Source organism: Corvus moneduloides, chromosome 5 (genome assembly GCF_009650955.1).
Source record: "Corvus moneduloides isolate bCorMon1 chromosome 5, bCorMon1.pri, whole genome shotgun sequence".
In the NCBI taxonomy this organism is placed as follows: domain Eukaryota; kingdom Metazoa; phylum Chordata; class Aves; order Passeriformes; family Corvidae; genus Corvus; species Corvus moneduloides.
The window spans coordinates 59,618,088-59,637,435 of record NC_045480.1 but is presented as its reverse complement, the minus strand read 5'-3'; the positions used below and the strand labels follow the sequence as shown (position 1 = coordinate 59,637,435).

General features: G+C 37.6%; 1 protein-coding gene across 2 annotated transcripts in view; it reads right to left on the bottom strand.

Annotated features, from left to right (window-relative positions):
* The window catches only part of ARHGAP10 (Rho GTPase activating protein 10), a 145,350-nt gene that overhangs the window by 47,211 nt on the left and 78,791 nt on the right, over positions 1–19,348 (bottom strand). For both annotated transcript variants that reach the window (XM_032110384.1, XM_032110385.1), the window contains 5 exons: positions 17,553–17,627; positions 12,480–12,567; positions 11,199–11,257; positions 8,578–8,683; positions 7,796–7,955 (listed from right to left, as the gene is read on the bottom strand). In XM_032110384.1, the coding sequence (XP_031966275.1) occupies positions 7,796–7,955; positions 8,578–8,683; positions 11,199–11,257; positions 12,480–12,567; positions 17,553–17,627 (488 nt within the window). The remainder of the gene's footprint in view (positions 1–7,795; positions 7,956–8,577; positions 8,684–11,198; positions 11,258–12,479; positions 12,568–17,552; positions 17,628–19,348) is intronic.

Here is a 19,348-nt window from a genome sequence, read left to right as displayed (position 1 = left end):
CAAAATTCTTCAAGAAAAATAATCAACGACTTCGTCAGAATTCTTAAATAACTTACCTCCTCAAGGTTACCATTGTGTCCACTCCAATACAGGAGTGCCTGCCTCAAATTAGTTATCCTGACTTTTGCACTTCAACATTTATACACTGTAAGATATGATTTGCTGTGCACTGCTTTCTATAGATTGCACAAGACGCAGATTTTCTGAGGCTTTGGATTTTGAGGCTTGAATTCCACTACAAACCACAAAACACCTTTATACATTATTCATAATCATTATTTTGGGGGGTGGGGGGGATAGAATCAGATCCAGAGCTGAAAACTACCTGTGGCTCAGTCTCTAGAGGGCCACCAACAAGAAAGCATCAATAATGCTCTTGATGCTGCCTGGCACACACTGTTGAATTACAGTGCAACAGCGGATGCAACCTGGAAAGTAACCAGGTATAAGTCTAAACAAGAAACAGGAAACATCCTTGGCTCTGAGCCAAACCACAAAGCTCGCTAAACAAATAAATTAAAATTGAATCCATCCAAGACAGCCTTTTCTTCATTGCAAAGTTATTATTTGCTGAGACCATCTGCCTGGCAGCCGGACCACCCCTAACTAAATGAAACTTTGCTTATAGGGATTTGTGGACATTGAGGGTCTCAATCTCCTTCTGACTGGAGTATCTGCTATCTGCTCCTCTTATACAAGAACAACTACAGATCTGGACAATCTGCAAACTACAAGAGTGATAGAAGAACCCAGAGAAGTTTCAGACAAACCTGACGTATCAGTAGACTCTAATAGCCACTCATTTGCCCTGATTGCCTTGAACTGTGTAGTTCAAGGTTTGAGATGTAATGAAGAAACTAAAAACCCTGCAAAACACATTACAGTCTGGAGGACAGCTGCAAAGGAGGAAAAAAAAAGAAAACCATACCAAGGTTAAAAACGTGTGTCCTTTGATCGCTTGCGAATTATGAGTTTGTTGAGTCAGCCCTTCTAAAAGTAGCGCTCCTGATACAAAGACTGCAGCTTCCACCGTATCACATCACGCTCCACCTTTTAACAATTCATGAGAAGAGGAACGTTCCTGATGGCAGCCCATTCACTGCTATCAACCAATCCATTTTAGCCATTGAGGGAAATGAGAGAGTTAACCACACACCAGGCTGGGAATACCTCCATGTTTGTCCACTGCACCAAGCAGGAACAGCAGGTTCACCTTCTCTTCCGTGCTCACCTACTCTAACTCACACCAAGGAGAGTATTCTGAAAACGTTATCTTTCCCTATTACACATAACAGCAATGTGTATCCTGTTTAGTTACAGGAGCTACTTAAAAGCAGAGAAATGCCTTAAAATTAAAAGACCCAATAGTCAATCTAATTACCTTGATTTCTAAAACATGACATACTCCTCAAAGGAAAATAATGCAGAAGGAGAATGTTTGCATGCATTTTCTCTTACAAAGAATGTGAGAAGTCCTAAGAAGATGAAAGATGGCACTTGGATACCTAAGTTAAGACCCAGAAAAAACAACACCTATGACCAAACACAGGACAGAAAACACTGATTTCCCCTTCATTTGTAATAAATACGTATATATAAACATTTATACACATGTGCATACACACACAAAAGCACCATATATACATCTCTTTTACTACAGATTTCACGAACAGGTTATGTATTATTATAATTATATACTGAGTATAAAAACCTACATTTGAACCCTACCACACTGTCATCAGTGTGATGAACAAAGCATCAGAATGAAATGACAAGATCTTCAAGATCTTTGCAAATGACACGGTTCCAACTGTAGTCAACCATGCAGCCTCACCAGTGTTTTATTTTTCACATATTTCCTTGCTGCCATTACAAGGACTTATACCATCACTGCTTTTTCAAGTGTTTTCTGCTCATTGTTTTTGTTAAAATGTATTTTTTACATTACATTATGACTATAGGCTCTTTGGAGGCAAAGAACACACTGTTCTACTGTATGTCTAAATTAACTATTGATGCTTTATTAGTGCAAGTAGCATGCACGTGGAAATATTGGAAATAAAATTATTATCAGATGACTGCCACATATTTTTAATATAAAAATCTGTTTAATGGTTTGAAATACACTAACCCTTCTGGTAAGGCAAAAGAATTCTAAAGAGTACATGCAAAAAACGTTCTTATATCACACAGTTTCTGCGTAAGAATTTTCTTTTTAAATGCTTAAGAAGTGCAACAACTTTTCCCCTCTCCATGCCCCCCACAATATTTTATTGAATATTTCCTTTTACTAACAGAATTTTATTCAAGAACATCCATGTTAGCAGTCTCCATAAGGACTTCTCCCTTCCCTCCTCCTCCATATATGCAAGCACAGCACCCTGACCATCAAGACTGAAGGGAATAGTCAACTGAATTCCACACCCTTTCTTTCACTTACTTAGGAACATTGCTTGTGGGCAGCAGCAGATGAGATCTCTATCACTTTGAAATTTTGTATGAACTTGAGGGAAGTTTCCCCAAATTAACTGTAAATAAGGTAGGCAAATCAAGAAGTGAGAAGTCAATATACTAATTCTATGTGCCACGTATTTGCAGTACAGCATGTGAGCAGGCCTCTTCCATCCCTGAGATCAGGACTTTTGTTTTGATTTTCTTTATTAATATAATACGATTTCTCACAGTGCATGTTTTGTTTCTTTTGGATCAGTCTAGCAGCATACCAATCCAGATATTGATCCAGACTGCTTCTAATATCATCAACTGCAGTCACAAACGTGAGTAGAGATTTGATATTCAGTCTTCTTACTATGCATAAGCCACATTTAGAAAACTGGAGTCTTTTAAACAAACAAACAACAATTTGCAGTCAATTTAACACACCACATGTGTGTGTGTCACGCAGAAGGTCTTTATGCTATCCACAGGGCAGAGAAAAGACTTAAAGAGTTTGCTCACACTACACTGGAACGAAAGAGCTGCTCTGACTCCCACCAGAATTTCTTTGTTGCGTCTGTTGCCCTTTCTGCTTGAGACTCAGCCAATGCTTAAGGCATGTAATTGGAATTAAGATAAGGAACAGTTTCAATGACAGTTCTGATTAGTTACATGCTTCAAGTTGTTAAGCACATGATGAATACCCTCCTGAATACCCTCGCGTGTTTTTACCACAAACTCTGCGCTAATGGAGATATTTTAATGTCATTTTTTTCCCCCTCCAAGTCCAATGTTTGTTGACGTGAGAAACATTCAGCTTGTGGAGGTTTCAAATTGCTGCACCATAGCAAACCACCATAATTACACTGAGTTGCTTCTTAGTCCTCCTTTGCAGCCAAAGGCAAAGCAACAGGAGAGCTGAAACAAGCCCTCTTTAGTATTTCTCATGTGTCCCTTTCGTGGGCCTTCAAAAGATCTGCTCTGTTGCCAAAAAATACTCTTAAGTTTACGTGACGGTGTGGCATTCAACCTTAAAGCATTTATCTGCAACAGAAGTGCTGGATTGCCAAGGGGAGACTCTGCTGCTTCATGCTCTAAAACAAATAACTGACTTTACCAACTTCCGTTCCTTCTGTCTCACGAAAATTGCATGTATTATGCACCGTAATACGTTTTAAGACAAGATTTTTCAAGGATTACTACGTGAGGTTGATGTTGGCTTAAGAGCTCAGTAGTATTACATTCTTCTCTTCCCTTTTTAGTTTAAAAAAAGAAATGAAGGTGCCCAAAGTACAAAAAAAAATTCATTAAAAGAATTGCCCTTAAAACTGTTTTGAACAAAACCAGTTTTTGGCTAAGCCAAAGACATTTTGTCTAAAATATGTAAAATCTTTCCCCTTTATAAAAAGATTGATAGAGGAAAGGTATCTGCCCTATTTATAGGAGCTACTGAGCTTTTCAGCATAAATGTCTTTGAGATAATTTTGCCCATAGGTTATTTGAATTCTAAAAAAAGGTATCTTTTACGAAGCCTATTCCCTTTCATCAGATTCTGGCCTCCCAGTCTTCAGAAGGAACTTCTGTCTAGCCCCTCGCTTTTTTCCTTCTGATTTTCTTTCACTGTAATTTTCATCTTCTGTTTTTATAATCTTGCTATTTGTACTCACTATTCTTTCCTCCCCCATACGCTGGTTTAAATATTCCAGTCCCACTGAGATTTTTATTCCAACCTCCTCCCTCATCTTCTTTCATTTCTTAAGACTTTTTTTATCCTGGTGCCTTTTTTTTCCTTCTTAAAATAATATTCAGGGAATTGAGAAACCAAAATGGCTCACATTACCACTGAGGCATCTCTAAATGGCAAATAAATAAGCCCTTTGAATAGTGACATTCATTCCAACAAGATGCCAAAACATTATAACAAACAGCAAGATGAACATGTGCACGCCCTTCACGCTGCCATGGCGTGGACCACCCTTCTTCCTCACTGCAAGTCTGAGAAAAGACCAGAAGAGCTGAAATGTCCAAGATTTCCAACTTGTTAAGCCCAGGGGAAGAAAAATTAATTGAAACCCTTGAAACTCATTTGGAGGAGGCAGAGAAGAGCAATCAAAACCTTTTTTTCGGGGCCAAGTTGACTAAGGCTTTCATCAGAAGATTACCTAAAGGCCAAGATTATTCCAAGCACTGTACAAGCACAGCTGCAGTCAGCTCCTGAGAGCTCATTACCTCATAGCAAAATAAACATAATGATGAGACAAACATGAATTTCTTGATGCTTCTTTAGTGAAGGGAAAGATACAGGACAAAATCTGGCTATCCTTTCCCTCTCTGACTGTCCTTCCCCTACAGCCACAGGACAGAAGCAAGACAATTTACAGGTCTAATTAACCTCTGCCTTTTTGGCCTTGCTTCCACAGTAGGTGATTCTGAGGGTCCTGAGTAAAGTATCTCAGCTTGGGTCTAATTTTTGGTTTTTTCTTTCAAAGCAGAGATCTGCTTGTGCAGCTCACCTTCCGAATGGGCACTGTGAGAAATACTGTGCCTGGCAGAGACTTGTCTAGAACTGACGAAAGCCAAACAATTCCTTCCTGATGCTCTTCTATCCCTTTTCTACTTTTAATCATCATGCAATAAATGCCATTTAAGCAACAAATCAGGCTGCACGGTCTAGTTTCAGTGCTCCAATCTCAGCATTTTGCAAAACATCCTCCTCAACACGCTGTAACTGGTTCACAGACATGGTTCGGATGTACATATGCAGCCTGCAAACAAGGTGGAAGTGGTACTGACTGGTTTCTAGCCAACAGGAAATAAATGTACATATCAACAAAGCTTAAAAAAAACCAAAACAAAAAACAAACAAAACCAGCTTATTCACTAAGCATGATACTCTTATGTCAGGGCAAGTCATTGTATTCACATTTCCATACATTAATTGCACAGAAATTCTCTAATTAGAACCCAGCAAAGTGATGATACTGGAATGACTGCACTAGAATTTCAAAGCCAGTAACCCAATTATGTCTCCTCCTAAAAATGAGCAGTGAATCTCATTCAATAAAGCTATCCACATAAGACATAAAGAGCATTGATGGAATTTAAAAATATTTGAGGAATCCTAATCATTTTTTACCATTTTGCCTACCAAGTTACTGTATTTATACCAGAAATGCTGATGGTTACTGCTTCTGCAATTGGAAAGTTTTTTAGTCATTTCCTTTGCTACAGGAGAAAAGAAATTCCTCTCTGCAGAGTACCAGAGCTGGAAATTACATAGGCACCAAGTGTAAAGGGTCACTGCGCCTCCTTCGGAACTCCATCACTCTCCTACAATTCCAACCTTTGCTCTTATCAGCAGAAGCTGCTAAAAATTAGCAGAGTCAAAGTAGTGGCTGAATGAAATATTTTAAAATATTTTAACCCACAGCCAGTGACTTTTCCTAGGACTTCACCAGGGCTATAAATAAAATATCTAATGCAAGACTCTCAGAAAGTCTGAAATGCACAGAAATTTAAAATAACAATATAAAATGAACAGTAGACTGGCAATGACCTTTCTTGGCTTTAAAAGCAGGTCCTTGGTCTGCCCTCAATGAAGAAAGGTCACTTGTAAGAGCAGCATACTCAGTTGGACTATAAAATTTTTGTAATGCCTTAACCCACCTCTCCATTGCCTTTGTTATAAACACAGAGAGGTCACACTTGGGGCTGCCTTCCATTTTGGAAGCAGCTCTAGCATGGGAGAGGTTGCTTCAGGCAGACCACTGCTGGCAAGTTCACTGTTAGAAATGGCAGTGAAATGACAGAAATCCCTTAAAAAAAATTATACCTTTCTAGTTCTAAAGAAGGCATAAAACCAGGGAATTATGGAAAATGATGCAGTATTATACTGATGTACTTTCCATTCCTCGCTTCTCTGCATTTTCAGAGGAGCAAGAAAGGCCACATATTTCAAATGTAAAATTGATGTCCAGTTTTTAAAGACATGTGACTGAGCTGGCATAAGAATAGGATGGTGCTAATCTGTGGTGATTTGAATAAACACAACTCAACCTCCATATATTATTGAAACACCCTGGCTCTGCTCACTCTCTCTCAACTTTCTTTAATTTGTGTGGTCACCGCAATAGCTTTAAAATCATGAGCTCAACTGCAAGGTTTACTTTCATTTCTAAGATCCAAAATTAATACCACAGCTTACAGCCCTTGGAATATTTATTGCTTAGAACTTGAGCCACATGTGCAGCCCAGTATTTTTCCAGCAGAACAATACCATATCTGCTCAGTGTGCGTGTGAGGACAGCATTACAGCCTAAGTCAACTAAGCCCACCGTGTGGACACAGCTATGCCAACAGCAGCTTTGCCCAGCCTGTATCAATCAGGGAGGGAGCGCAATTACATTGTCAGAAAAACTTGAGACATATACTATTTAGAGTAGATAACACTTGACTTAAATAGCCGATTTCAACACTGTTAACCTTTAAAGGAAATAACAATTTCAATGCTCCGAGTGCTCAAGAAAGGAGAGAGGAAAAAGTACATCTTGGGATTTTTCCAAAGCACTTTTTTTTTGACAGTAAGAGTGAGGAAGATGCTGTCCATCACCCAGTAGAAAACACCTCAAACATCCAGTTACAGAAGTCAGCTTAGACACAAGGGACTCCCAAAGGAGTACCTAAATAAAGAGACATGCAAAGGACTTTTTCACTATTTTTATTTTTAATTTCAGATCCCCGATTACACGCAGTGATATCCTGGACAGTACCTTGTACATGTGAGACACTTCAGTAACTGGCAACTTTAGTAATAGCAGCAACAACTTCTATTTTCAGTACTACCTCAAAAACAAAGGCTTAAAATAACACACATTCAGCTGAAAACAAAGGAAGTGTTAATACCTGGCTCTCTCATAATGCTTTCTACACTTAAAACTTAAGAGTACAGTAGAGTCTTCTTTTTTACTCTGGGAACTCTGAGATAAAATGAGGACATAAAACAACGAATTCAGACCCTGGTCAAAGTACTTACTGGATGAGCTAAAAAACTGAGCCTGGGCTTTCTCTTTTCCAGTTCTGTATCACTTTTGCTCAGAAAAAAAGTAATGCAAATCTATTGGTGTACTATACACAGAGAAGCACTATTACTGCCAGGAAATAGGCATTCTGAAATGTCAGTTCACCTATGAACAGGAATGATTATCAAGGACAAATAACCAAAAGCATACAGTGTATAGAGGATACTCTTTAGAATTAAACTATTAGTTTAATGTCATGTTTAATTCCATGCTTAACCCCATTAAGGCTAGCAGATTGTTTTAGACAATGCTCAGAAACATGAAAACATAGCAAAACTTACCTTCTCGTGATTTTCTATCAGGATTTCAACGACGATATTCTGAAACTTCAGGTCCATGATGGCCGCTACAGTTTCTTCCTGTGGCCTCATTAAGGTTGGTCCAAATACTACCCCTAGGTTTGCCACAGTCATTAGATTCCTCTTGGCATGCTTTGAAACACTTTTTGAAAAGAATTGAAGGAAAAAACAGGAAACGGGTTATGAAAAATTTCCATTACTGTTGGAAACTGCAGTCTACAAATAAAAACATTACATTTCCTTAATCTATGTTTTAGAAGTTTGCTTTGTGCAAACTTTCTTCAAATAAAGTCTTACTAAATTCTGGAAAACTGAAAAGCCATTCTTCCACTGGCAACTTACAAACAAAACCAGTCTCTTACTGAACTTAAATATATTAAATGCACTTAGCCTTGGACCAGGGCAAGTGTGAAACCAACTTAAATTTGCTAACAGATCTCTGCTATTCCCTTTGCCAGAATTTGCGAAAAGAAACTATAACGTTCCCTTTCTCACTTCAATCAAACCCTCAGCTGCTGGCAGGACTGCTAAAGTAAATACTTCTATGGCTTCATTAACGTCTTAGATTTCTGCCTTTCCCGCCAAAATACGCACAGCGTGAGTCCAGCATCTTGTCTGCTTTTGCACGTTTGGCTCTTGGGGTTGAGGATGACAGCATCAAAATGGGCTTCAGCTCCAGCCACGCTCCACTAAAGCCCTTTGTAGTTAAAGAAAGGTAAAGACAAGAATTCTGACAAGGTAGGAAAGCAGGTCATACCACTTACTTTGCTAAATGTTTCACCAAAATTTCCAGCATCTCTTTGTTCTTTTCTGGGAGTTTGTGGACCAAGAAGTGAACAGCATTGACTCGAGACTCGGGACTCCCACTTTCTATGGGATAGAAATAAGTATCTCAAAAATAAAATTAAAATAAAATAAAACTCACAGAAACACAAACCTTCTCCCACCCCTGCATGGAAACATACTGCACACACTTTGCTTCACCACTTATGTATCTCCAAATATAGCAACACTGAACATATGTGCTTGTTTTCACAAGTAATATTGTTCTAGAATTATGAACTTATTTGGTTATTTTGAGAACTCATCTTTCAATCCACCTGCAAAAGGATGCCTTTGTTCATTTATTTTTAAAGACTGACAGATGCAGTTATTGTTTTGCTGCATTGGACTCATCTGCTTACAAATACACGGCAAGGTGAGGAGTGATGTTACTGAGTGCCGCAGAGAGGAACTGTACTGCTTTCCATTTTAGCATCATTAACTGATTGTCCCCGTGATTAGAATTCAGCTTTGCTGGTACTGTGCAGCTAATGATGCTGCATTTATGCTACCTTGCATTGGAAACGGCATGCAGATCTATATGCTTAGAAAACCTAATGACCTCTGAAGACACAGAAGAATAAACATGCAAAAAAACCTACTGAGAATACTATGACAAAGGTTCTGAATAACAATGGCACCTCTGGTATAGCACAGAAATAAAGATAAGCAAAGAGTTTTTTATTTTTGTCAGTTGCGTGTTAAATTGAATAATTTTGGCCCCTATAGGTTTCACTGTACACAGATGAAACCAAGAACACGTAAAAGATGAAAATAAACCATCTTCCTACTTCTTAAACTTGCATTAAATCACAAAACTACATCTTAGTAGTGGTTATAGTAAGAGGAATGGATGTATTTCTATTGCCTATAATAATACTTACGAGAAAGTACAGAATGAGAAAAATTTAGAATCTATTCTGAATGCAAGAAGTTTTGACATGAGAACCACTGATCAGGTCCCATTTTTCTCTAAGGCAACTTTGATTGCCAAGTGTATTTCCTATAAAGTACCACCATATTTCTTCAGTGCATATTCCTTCAGATTTTTTTTTTCTTTGCATATTGCTACACATTTTAGGGCTGTATTTTATTCTTTTGCAGTTAACACCCCTGCACAGATGGCAAGAAAAAAGGCTACCAAAAAGCAAAACATTTAACTTCTAGTGAGCTACTCAAAATTCTCAAAGAAAAAATAGCCTTCTTTAAAGTGAGACTATTTTATGTATATGTGAAATCACAAATTCTAATTAAAGAATGGCTAAACAATTTTTTACAAGATACAGTCAAAGCTCATATAGTTTCACTCTATACTGATACCTATAAAGAGAACAAAATTGAAGGAAAACCTTTTAATTTTGGCTCCTCCTCCAATAGTTTCAGGGAAAAGGATATTCCTTGCTATTTCAGTGTTGATTTTTTATAGCCAACATAGGAAACAACACTGACAACCTATTTTTGAGTATACTGTAACTCAGATCTACAATGTTGATTAAATTTCCCTCCCCAGAATCAACTCCTTTACTGAGCTGTTTACTTATGAACACTGTAACGTCTTAAACATGCAACTTCAACTGAATTCCTTTACTGAAAGAGACTATAAAATAAAGAAAAATAAAGTGAGAAACTGCTGGCAAAACTTCAGAAGTCAAGAAATTATTTTAACACTTTCCAATACAAACGTGAAAACTCACCACGAAGGTAAGGATGTCAAATTTTGTTTAAGCACTTGCCTGCTAACATGTGCTTTGGCAACAAATTTCCTGAGCTAATTCTCATTTTGAATTAAGGACCAGAAGAAAACCCATTCTGCAGTCCTGGAAAGTCATTATAGTAATCTGAAGATGATAAAGCAATTGTCTCAAAGTTTATTTTAATTTTGCTTTCCACAGTCTGCCAGAAGTGCTACAGGCTGGAAAGAAAATCAGCTAAATATCTGTTTGATACTTTGCCAAAAATTTTCTTACACAGTTTCCCTCTATCCTCTTCCAAAAAAATTCCATGTACACTAGATACCATACAACTGAGCTACAAATGCTGTTGTGTCTTCTCCAAGTCTGTATTTGAGCTGCCACAGTGTAACGTGGCCTGCTCTTTCCTTTCCTCTCATACACGAGGAACATTCAAGCCAGCCTGCACACAGAGCTAGCAAGGCACTGAAAACCAGGGTCAGGCAGCTGTGCTTTAAGGACTCAAATGAGCTCAGATTAGTGTATCTTTTGCTAGGCTTCATACTCTTTATAAATGGAAGGCAAAAAAAAAAAAAAAAAATCACAGATTAAGTAGATGCTTATCATTATACAACTAAGATAATAAGAATAAATGTTTACAATGGCTATCCAAAAGTTTTTCCTTAAAAGTAAGAACTGTGCTATGCAGTCACATTATATGTGACACACAGTAGAACTAAATACTGATTAAAACATATTTTTAAATAATTTCTTATTTCTTCCTGTATTTTTACTGGAATGAAGCATTTTTCTGAAATTGCATTTGCAGAGTGCTCCTGAGGTCACAACAGCACAACAAAAGATTTCTATTTGAACTACAGTCATGTATTTACTGGCAGGAATGATGAATTCTCCATGCAACTCGTATGTCATCAGTGGCTCTGGAAGGCTTCTGTAAAACAAGGATGACATAAAAATTTAACTATATTTTCTTCTAGCTGCATTTACTCTAAGCAGGAAACCTTTTTAACATTCAGTAGCATAATCCTCATACTGCAAGTAACCACTGTTACAGAGGCCCCTGAATTCAATGACTTCTAGAATAAATGGAAAACTTGGTATTATCAGGAAAACAAGACAAAATGCATCCATTCACCTTCCATGAGCTGAAGTGATGCCTCCAGTCTAACATAAGATACCTTGCCGATTTTAACACCAAGATTGTTTCTCAGATGAAGATTGTACACAAATACTCTGCAATTCATTCTTCACTAGTGTTTTTTGAACACTAAGAATCCCAAGTCAATGCCTTACTGGAAAAACACTAATGTCTTAACAACAACCACCATCACCAGAGTTAAAACCGTTTATTAAATTGACTTTACTGATGCTCATGAATACTGGAGTAAATACTCGGATGGGAAATACTGTAGGGGAGAAATACTTCATCATGTACACTTTTCCTTTTTTTTTTTTTTAAACTTTTCTATATTCTGTATTATAAAGATACTCTTGTATCTTTATAATAGTTCTGCAGCAACCATTGATAGTGGTTGTAGTAACATTTCATTTAATAAAAATAGCAGATTAAAAGTACCATGTTTGTGTTACGCTACAAGAGATACACAGAAGTGCAACACTTTATGTTCTTAGGCAATTTAGTAAAATAGCTTGATCAGGAATTGGCAAAGCCATTTAAATAGAGAACAGATTTAAATTCTTATTTAAAATTTTTAACACTCAGAATATTTTTACTACTGCACACAGAACATCAGAGCAAGAGTCAGAAAGAGGAAAATATTAAAAATTTCACAGCCTTTTCTGTTTTCATTCTACCACACTGAAACACAAAAAGGAAACAAATTTTAACAATCTTAGCTAACTTTCAGTAATGACTCTCAGCAAGTTTACTACCAATTCTGGTTTCTGAACCATTAGTGAAATGCTTCTGTGTCTAACAGTAAAGTGTTTGGAGGCTTGTCTCATATGAAGGTGTTAGTGTTGCTAAAGTATTTTGCTTCCCCCAAGACAAATAACAAATATGGTACGTGCACAAAATGAGCTCCTATTCTAAAATGTAGCAAAACTAACCAGTTTTTAGCTTAACACACTGCATAGGAGAATTAAAATAAGAATTTATAATCTAAAAAACCAAATAAACGAGACAGCCTTACCGCAGATACTGCTTCATAGCACTAGTAATTGTCTTCACTTCCCAATCTACTGAGTTTTCAAGGTCAACTTCATTGCAGGTTTTTGAATCTAGAAAATAATCAGAAAGAGAAGAGGGACATGAAAAAAGGGAATTCTAAATCAGTATGGCCTACATGAACAGCAACACATTGACCACTACATATTTGCTCACATGAACGTAGAAGCAACATCCTTTTTATTATTATTAGGTGATATGAGGAGACCAAATAGCCAAACCTGTTTATAAATTCCATCCATTTTCATATTTTGTTTTTAAAACTATTTACTGCTGATTTTTTTTCTTTAATGAAAGATTAAAAATCACCCTTATGTAAAAAGATCTCTATAGCAATTGAAATTTTCACACCTCTAATTAAACAGAGAGATGTTCACAAACACAGAAAGATATACCAAAACAGTTAAGGGAAAAAAGACCCTCTAAGAAGAATTTATCTTTCACTCTTTTCTTTCTTATTTAAAGTGATAAATCCTTTCCATAGTTATGCCTGTAAACTGTGGATGAGAACAGTCAAAGTGCAGCATGACCCTCTGCATTGTGTGAAAACCTTTAAGAGGTGCTTCCAAAGCAGGAAAAGGAGTCTTCACTGAATGTTTGCCTTACTTGATCAGTTTTAGCCACTGGACAAGAAATACTTATTTGCTTAACCATTTGTCAGGTTCACAGAACTCCCACCTTCTCCCAGGTTAGTTGGTAGAGTCTTGGAACAAGACATATCCCCCCGAAAGGTTTGTCTGATTGACCCATCAAGTTATAGTGTTTTTGACAGAAGATAGAAAACAAGACAGCACACACACAGAGAATGTTTTGCAATCACCAAAACCCCCTTTTGGCCTGAGAGCAGGAAGCCACAGCTAGCTGACACAAGAGGAGCACACATATATGGCCAGCCTAGCCCAATGTATTTGCTGACTTTCCTGTTATTATTTACTGCTACACGTTTCCATCAGTCACTGCAGTGAACGGCAGCAGTGGCTGACACAGCTACGTGGGGACCCGTTCATACAATTCAGAATTCATTTATTACTTGGCTTGTCAGACAAACGACAGACACATTTAAAAAATCAAATTAGGATCCCTGATTAAAGGTGCAGTCCTTTTACCAGGACTAAATAATTTTGTTCTAAAAGCTGTGCCAAGCAATTATTTCTGTAACTGAATATTCTCCCTGATTATATCAATTATTTAAATCTCATTTTAAAATACAGGTCAGATAACATTTTCTAGCAAACTGTGACTAGCCAACCACCACCCAAAATACTCAGGATTGTCTCAGATATAAGCTTCTTTTTTTCTCTTTTTAGCTTGCTAGCTGCTTCCATGTTCAAATTCTCTTTTTTGAGAAGAAAATTTGTCTCCTGAATTAATTAAATAAAAACTGCCATCACATCAGAAGCTAGCAAAATCTATGGGGGTTTTGTTACTAAACCACTATGTAATATCCAGTTTTTAAATAGCTGCTTCATAATCATCAACCTCCTTTACATTCAAAGTATGCACTCTGTTCATTGAAATTTGTTGATGGATTTTGGGAGGAAAACAACAGGCATCAGAATTCCAAAGCAAGCCTTGTAAAATAAAAAATAGAAGGTATTGTTGAAACATTTCATTATCTCTTGGAGGAAAAAAAAAGAAAAAAATCAGCCCTGCTACCCATCCCCAGTTTGATTGTAGAAGCCGTCAAGATTTAAAGACATTTTCTTCATTTTTGGTTTGCCATTTGCTTTACATTGCTCTGTGCCCCCCCACCCAATGGATTTCACTATTCCTGCTCCATTTTTCCCCCTCTACTTCAAACATCCCAGACCATTGTAAGAACTGGAACTTCAACCAGATTTAAAAAAAAAAAAATTACTCTATGGTTGTTTTCATGCTACTTGTTCACATAACAGCCACTGTGCACTGAAGGGCAACTTTATGCCTATAAAACTAACCGTGCACATTTAAGAACAGCTTTTGACAGAGCAGCTCTAAATTTTATGCAAATCTTTCTGAAAATAAGAGAGCCAGAGTTGATAAAATTTGTCCAGTTCACTAAAGCTGGTTAGGAGGAGACTCCCTCTGCTTTCATATGCAATATGCCCACTGTAGGTGCGCATGCATACTGTCATCTACTGTATGTAAAATAACAAGGAATTCCATGTCATTGTTTTGAAACCTGCTCGTTTTGGGAAGGCAGAAGCACCTGAAAGCTTCCTTCTACATGTAATACCTGGTATTGTTCACACCAGACAGCATCAGAAATCAAACCTGAACTCATCAGTAGAAACTGCAAGTCCTCAGCAGTCATTTCCCACAGGCAATGGTCCATCTGAAAGCTGATCTATGCAGTGGCTTGTACAAAATCTATGTAACAGCGTGCAGGAAATGAGCCACATCAAATCTATAACACAGATCATCGATGAAACAGGAACTGGGCCCCCATGCACTTCCAGAACTGAGACTCCTGATGGCACACTGAAGACCTAATATCACATTTCCATAATATTGGAAGTTCTAGCTTTCTATCCCTGTTTACAATGAGATGTCTGGTTAATTTAACATTTTCCCTTAAAAGGCAGAGAGTGTTTTCCTCACCAGATGCCTGCCTTTCAATTTAAACAAGATTATTGCTGCAAAATAGCACAATACCAGTTACAGGTAACTTCATGGACTAAGTTAATTGTAAAATTAACTTCTTTTTTTTTTTTAAAGTAGAATTGTATATTTGATTGCTAGGCCTTACTTTGCAGAGACTTAGCTCCACTACATTTTTGCATTACAGATGAAAATCTATGCATTCATAGTACTAGAAAAGCATATGTTGGTCTTCTCATACTCTCTTGACTCTCAGCGTACTTTCCAAAATTTTACAGAAAATATTCTGAAAAAGAGACAAAACTACTACAAAAAAAATTACATCCCTGGTTACCATTTGGAAGACTCTTTTTTCACATCGGGCCTTTCCAACTGTGAACCTCATGGTTAATGATAGGTAGCTTTAAATACTTTGAAATTTTGTCAAACATTTTAAAATACAGAAAGTTAATATGAGGATTTTATGATTCTGAAAAATCTTTCATATAAAAGGGTATCTAAGAGTATGCCCAGAGACAAAGGATTAAAGATTAATCAGTTATTTTAAATTCTCTGTACCACTGTATATCAAAAAGGAACCCTCTTTGTTCTTCTCTGAGGACAGACAGATAAAGAGCACAATAGGATCACTTTCAACAAATCATCAGAAAAGAGCACCTGCTTGAAACCTAACTTTTTCCTGCTCAGTATTTTGCCTCATCTTGATACCACTGTATCCTTCCTATGTCAAATAAATACATGAAACTTGGGAATGACAGAAAAATGTTTCAGATTTTAAAAAATAACTAAAAGCAGATGCTGGAATTCCCAGTAAACTCTTCCAGCTGCTACTGAACCACTGGCAACCTGAGTCTATTTAATTTGGATACCAGTAATGGCAGCAAGGAAAATCTGCCTGCCAGACCTGCACGCCCAAACTAAGCCAGCAAGAATAAAACTGAAAAGCATCTCATGATATGAAATGCATTTAATCAAGGCTCTCTGAGTGACAGCACGTCATTCTCCCCATGGTCAATGGCTAAAGATGGTTATTGCTTACTGAGGCTAATCTCAACACAGATAAACAACTATGAAAATCTGTTATATATCAGTCATTTTTATTAATCCCAGTTCGTATTTCCAAGAAGAATCTTTTTTCTATAATACTTTAAAGGTTTACTAATGGAGTACTTCAGGGTGCTGTTAATATTGATTAAAGTAAGACACCATAAATTAATATTTAGCAAGGTCATTATGACAGATTGATATGACATGAAGGTCCTCAAGTCTCAAGATGTCTTATCATTTCTGAGGAGACAGCCTGTTTGAAAAAATAAAGGAAGTAAAAGAAAAAGTCTTACAGGTGGCACTGAACTGACAGCAGCATATAATATAAAAGCGCTTTGTCATTCACATAATGTCTGGGGTAATGAAATGAATTCACTTTCTGGCTTCCTTCAGTTTGCAGTGCCAAAGAACACTGTGTTATCAGCACAGATGGAGCATGCATGGTTCTGGAGAAGAGCCTGGTGCAAACTGCAAACAAGCTTCTTTGCATACCAATGAATCCCTGAGAATCAGACCTTTGCTGTCAAGTGACAGGTTTGGAAGCTCTATAAAAATGAACTAATCCCAGTGGTCTTGTCTGACTGCATGTACTGTCAGTGCTCAGGACAAGAAATGGGGGAACACGGCACATTTTGCAGTCATGGCTACTACTTTGGTGAGAGATATCAGGCAGATGAGGGATTTCATCCAGGTGCCAATATTTCTTTCTTTGCCCCCCCCCCCACCCCCAGGGACAGCAGAGTGGCAAGAGAACTCCAGTCACTGGAATTAAAGATGCATCAAAATTTCCAGAAAATAAAGGGAGAAAAAAGTTTCTGAGAATCATTTCAGCTATCTAGGTGTAAAAGAGCCTAAGATGTTACCCGCATATAAGAGCTATACAACAAAGTTTACAAAACCAAATCCTTTCTCCATCTGTCTCCTGCCTTGACACACAGTTATTATTAATACATATAGCATATCCCTCCTCTTAAACCAAATAACTCTTTGATGGTAGGCTTAAACAGTCTTATTTTGCACAGTGATTAACTAAAGGCACACATAGGTGTGTACACTTGTACATTCTAGACAAGGGAGAAGTGGAAACGTCAAACAATGAAGCAACTAGCTTCAAACTTTCCTGACTTTGGTATTTTGAATTTTCTGATCAGATCCTTCAACTTAGGCTGCTTTAATCCCACTTACATCAACCTTGCACAAAGCACATGCTTTGCTCCTACAGGTCCCATATTAGTTCTTAGTTTATTCCTACCAGCTAATCTAGGTCTTTCTAAAGTAGGAAAACTTACAATATGGTGATTATTTACATGGACTAGAGCAAACTGCTGGCAGGTGCTTTAAAAACTAAATATTGACAGTAACACAACATGAAATAAAATATTGAAAAAGTATGTGTAAAATAGAGGCATACCCATCAACAAACTCAGAAGTCTCTGGACCTTTGAACTCACCCCCACAACTCTGTACAATCCTTGGTCATTTATACCTATTATGTGAGAAAAAAAAAAAAAAAAAAGCATGAGATCAACCACAGTCAAATTTAGCATTAAAATTTTTGCCCCAGGCAACAAATTCTCTTCAAAGACAGACAGACTACATAGCACATTATAAATAAAGTATTACAAGAATTCTTTTGTTACTCTGTGTTTTTAAGAGAAGTTCACATTATGTTTTGATAAAGGTTTCATGTACCTCAATTCCAGTTCTGAAACTGGGAGGAGAAGCAAACAGGGACAAACCTTTGCTTGAAAATAAATAAATAAATAAATAGATTGATAAACAAACAAACCACTGTCTAATTTCAAATTTTTTAAATTGCATTTTGGGTATATTGACCTCCACATTCTAATAATGCAAGAACTGACCCACCAAACGCTAAATTAAGATTTCTTCAATAAATTTAACAGTTCCTTTCCCCCCCCCCAAAATGTGGTGACTAAAAAACTTTGGATGAAGAAAAACTTAAGCTTGTTTCCAGTCCTCAAAACCAGTACTTTTTCAAGTTTATAAATGCTTTCCATTTAAGATACAAGGCCTCATTCCAACCCACTGTGGTCCACAGAGGAGTTACATCCAGAGGCACCACCAAAAGCTACTGAACAGTTTTGCTTGGGATGAACAGAGGAGCCATAACCAGCGCAGTATTTTCAGTCCCCTACTCCCATTCTTTATGGACACTGGACCACTCTCCTGGCATTCCTCTGTGCCCTTCCATTGTATCACACAGATTCACTTCTCTACCCTTTTTCTTCCCCTGTTTTTGCTCTCCTTTACATTACCCAGTTTTATCCCCAGGGAAGTAAAATTGTGAATATAAATTGAATAAAAACGGGAGGGAGAGAAGGGGCAGGGAAGAAAGAGGGCAAAATAAGGTACCTCTTTGTCTGCTGCATTGTTTCAGAGCCCATATAGTGGGAGGTAAAATACTACACTACACAGATGTTTGAGAGGTCTCACAAAAAGCAGCCATCTACAAACACAATCTACCTTCATAATCACATGGGCCTGGAAGAGTACAAATGCCACGAAATACCTGTGTTTCTACTCCAAGGAAATCTTTTCAAATAACAGATTATGTGGTATTCTTATTCAAAATATCCTTCAACAAAGGAAGAATTGTGGAGAATTCCCAGCTTCAATACCAAGCTGTTCCAACCCAGGGAAGGAATATTAAAGCCAGTCATATGAGAAAAAGTTTCTTCCCAAATAAATATTAGATGAAGTATGTAAAAATCATTAGCCTTTTAATGAATTACTGTCAGACAGAGCCATAATACACAGCAATAATTCTCAATATGGTAGAGAGAACTTGGCATTTTCTACCTCCTCCTCTTGCCTAGACTTGCTACATCTTTTCTCTCTTCTCACACAGTCTGCAGCCTCCTCGGCCATCCCAGATCCTTGAGCCTGCTGAAGTCCTCCCTGTCAGCACCTCTTCCTCTGCCCCAGCAGGGAGCTGACAGGCTACAGCTGCAGCTGCTCCTTCCCTCAGTTGCTCCATCTAGGCAGAACCAGCCCTTTTTCCTCCCAAGGTTGCAGGCACCACTGGAATGGTGCCGAATCTTAAGCTGGATGCCAGGTTCAGAGCTGGCTCAAATTAACAGAATAAGCCAGATCTCCTCTATTTTGTCTGTGCTCATCAAAACACACAACTCTGGAGTATCCTCACAGTTCAGCTGTGCACAAAAGAATGAACTGAAGAAAAAC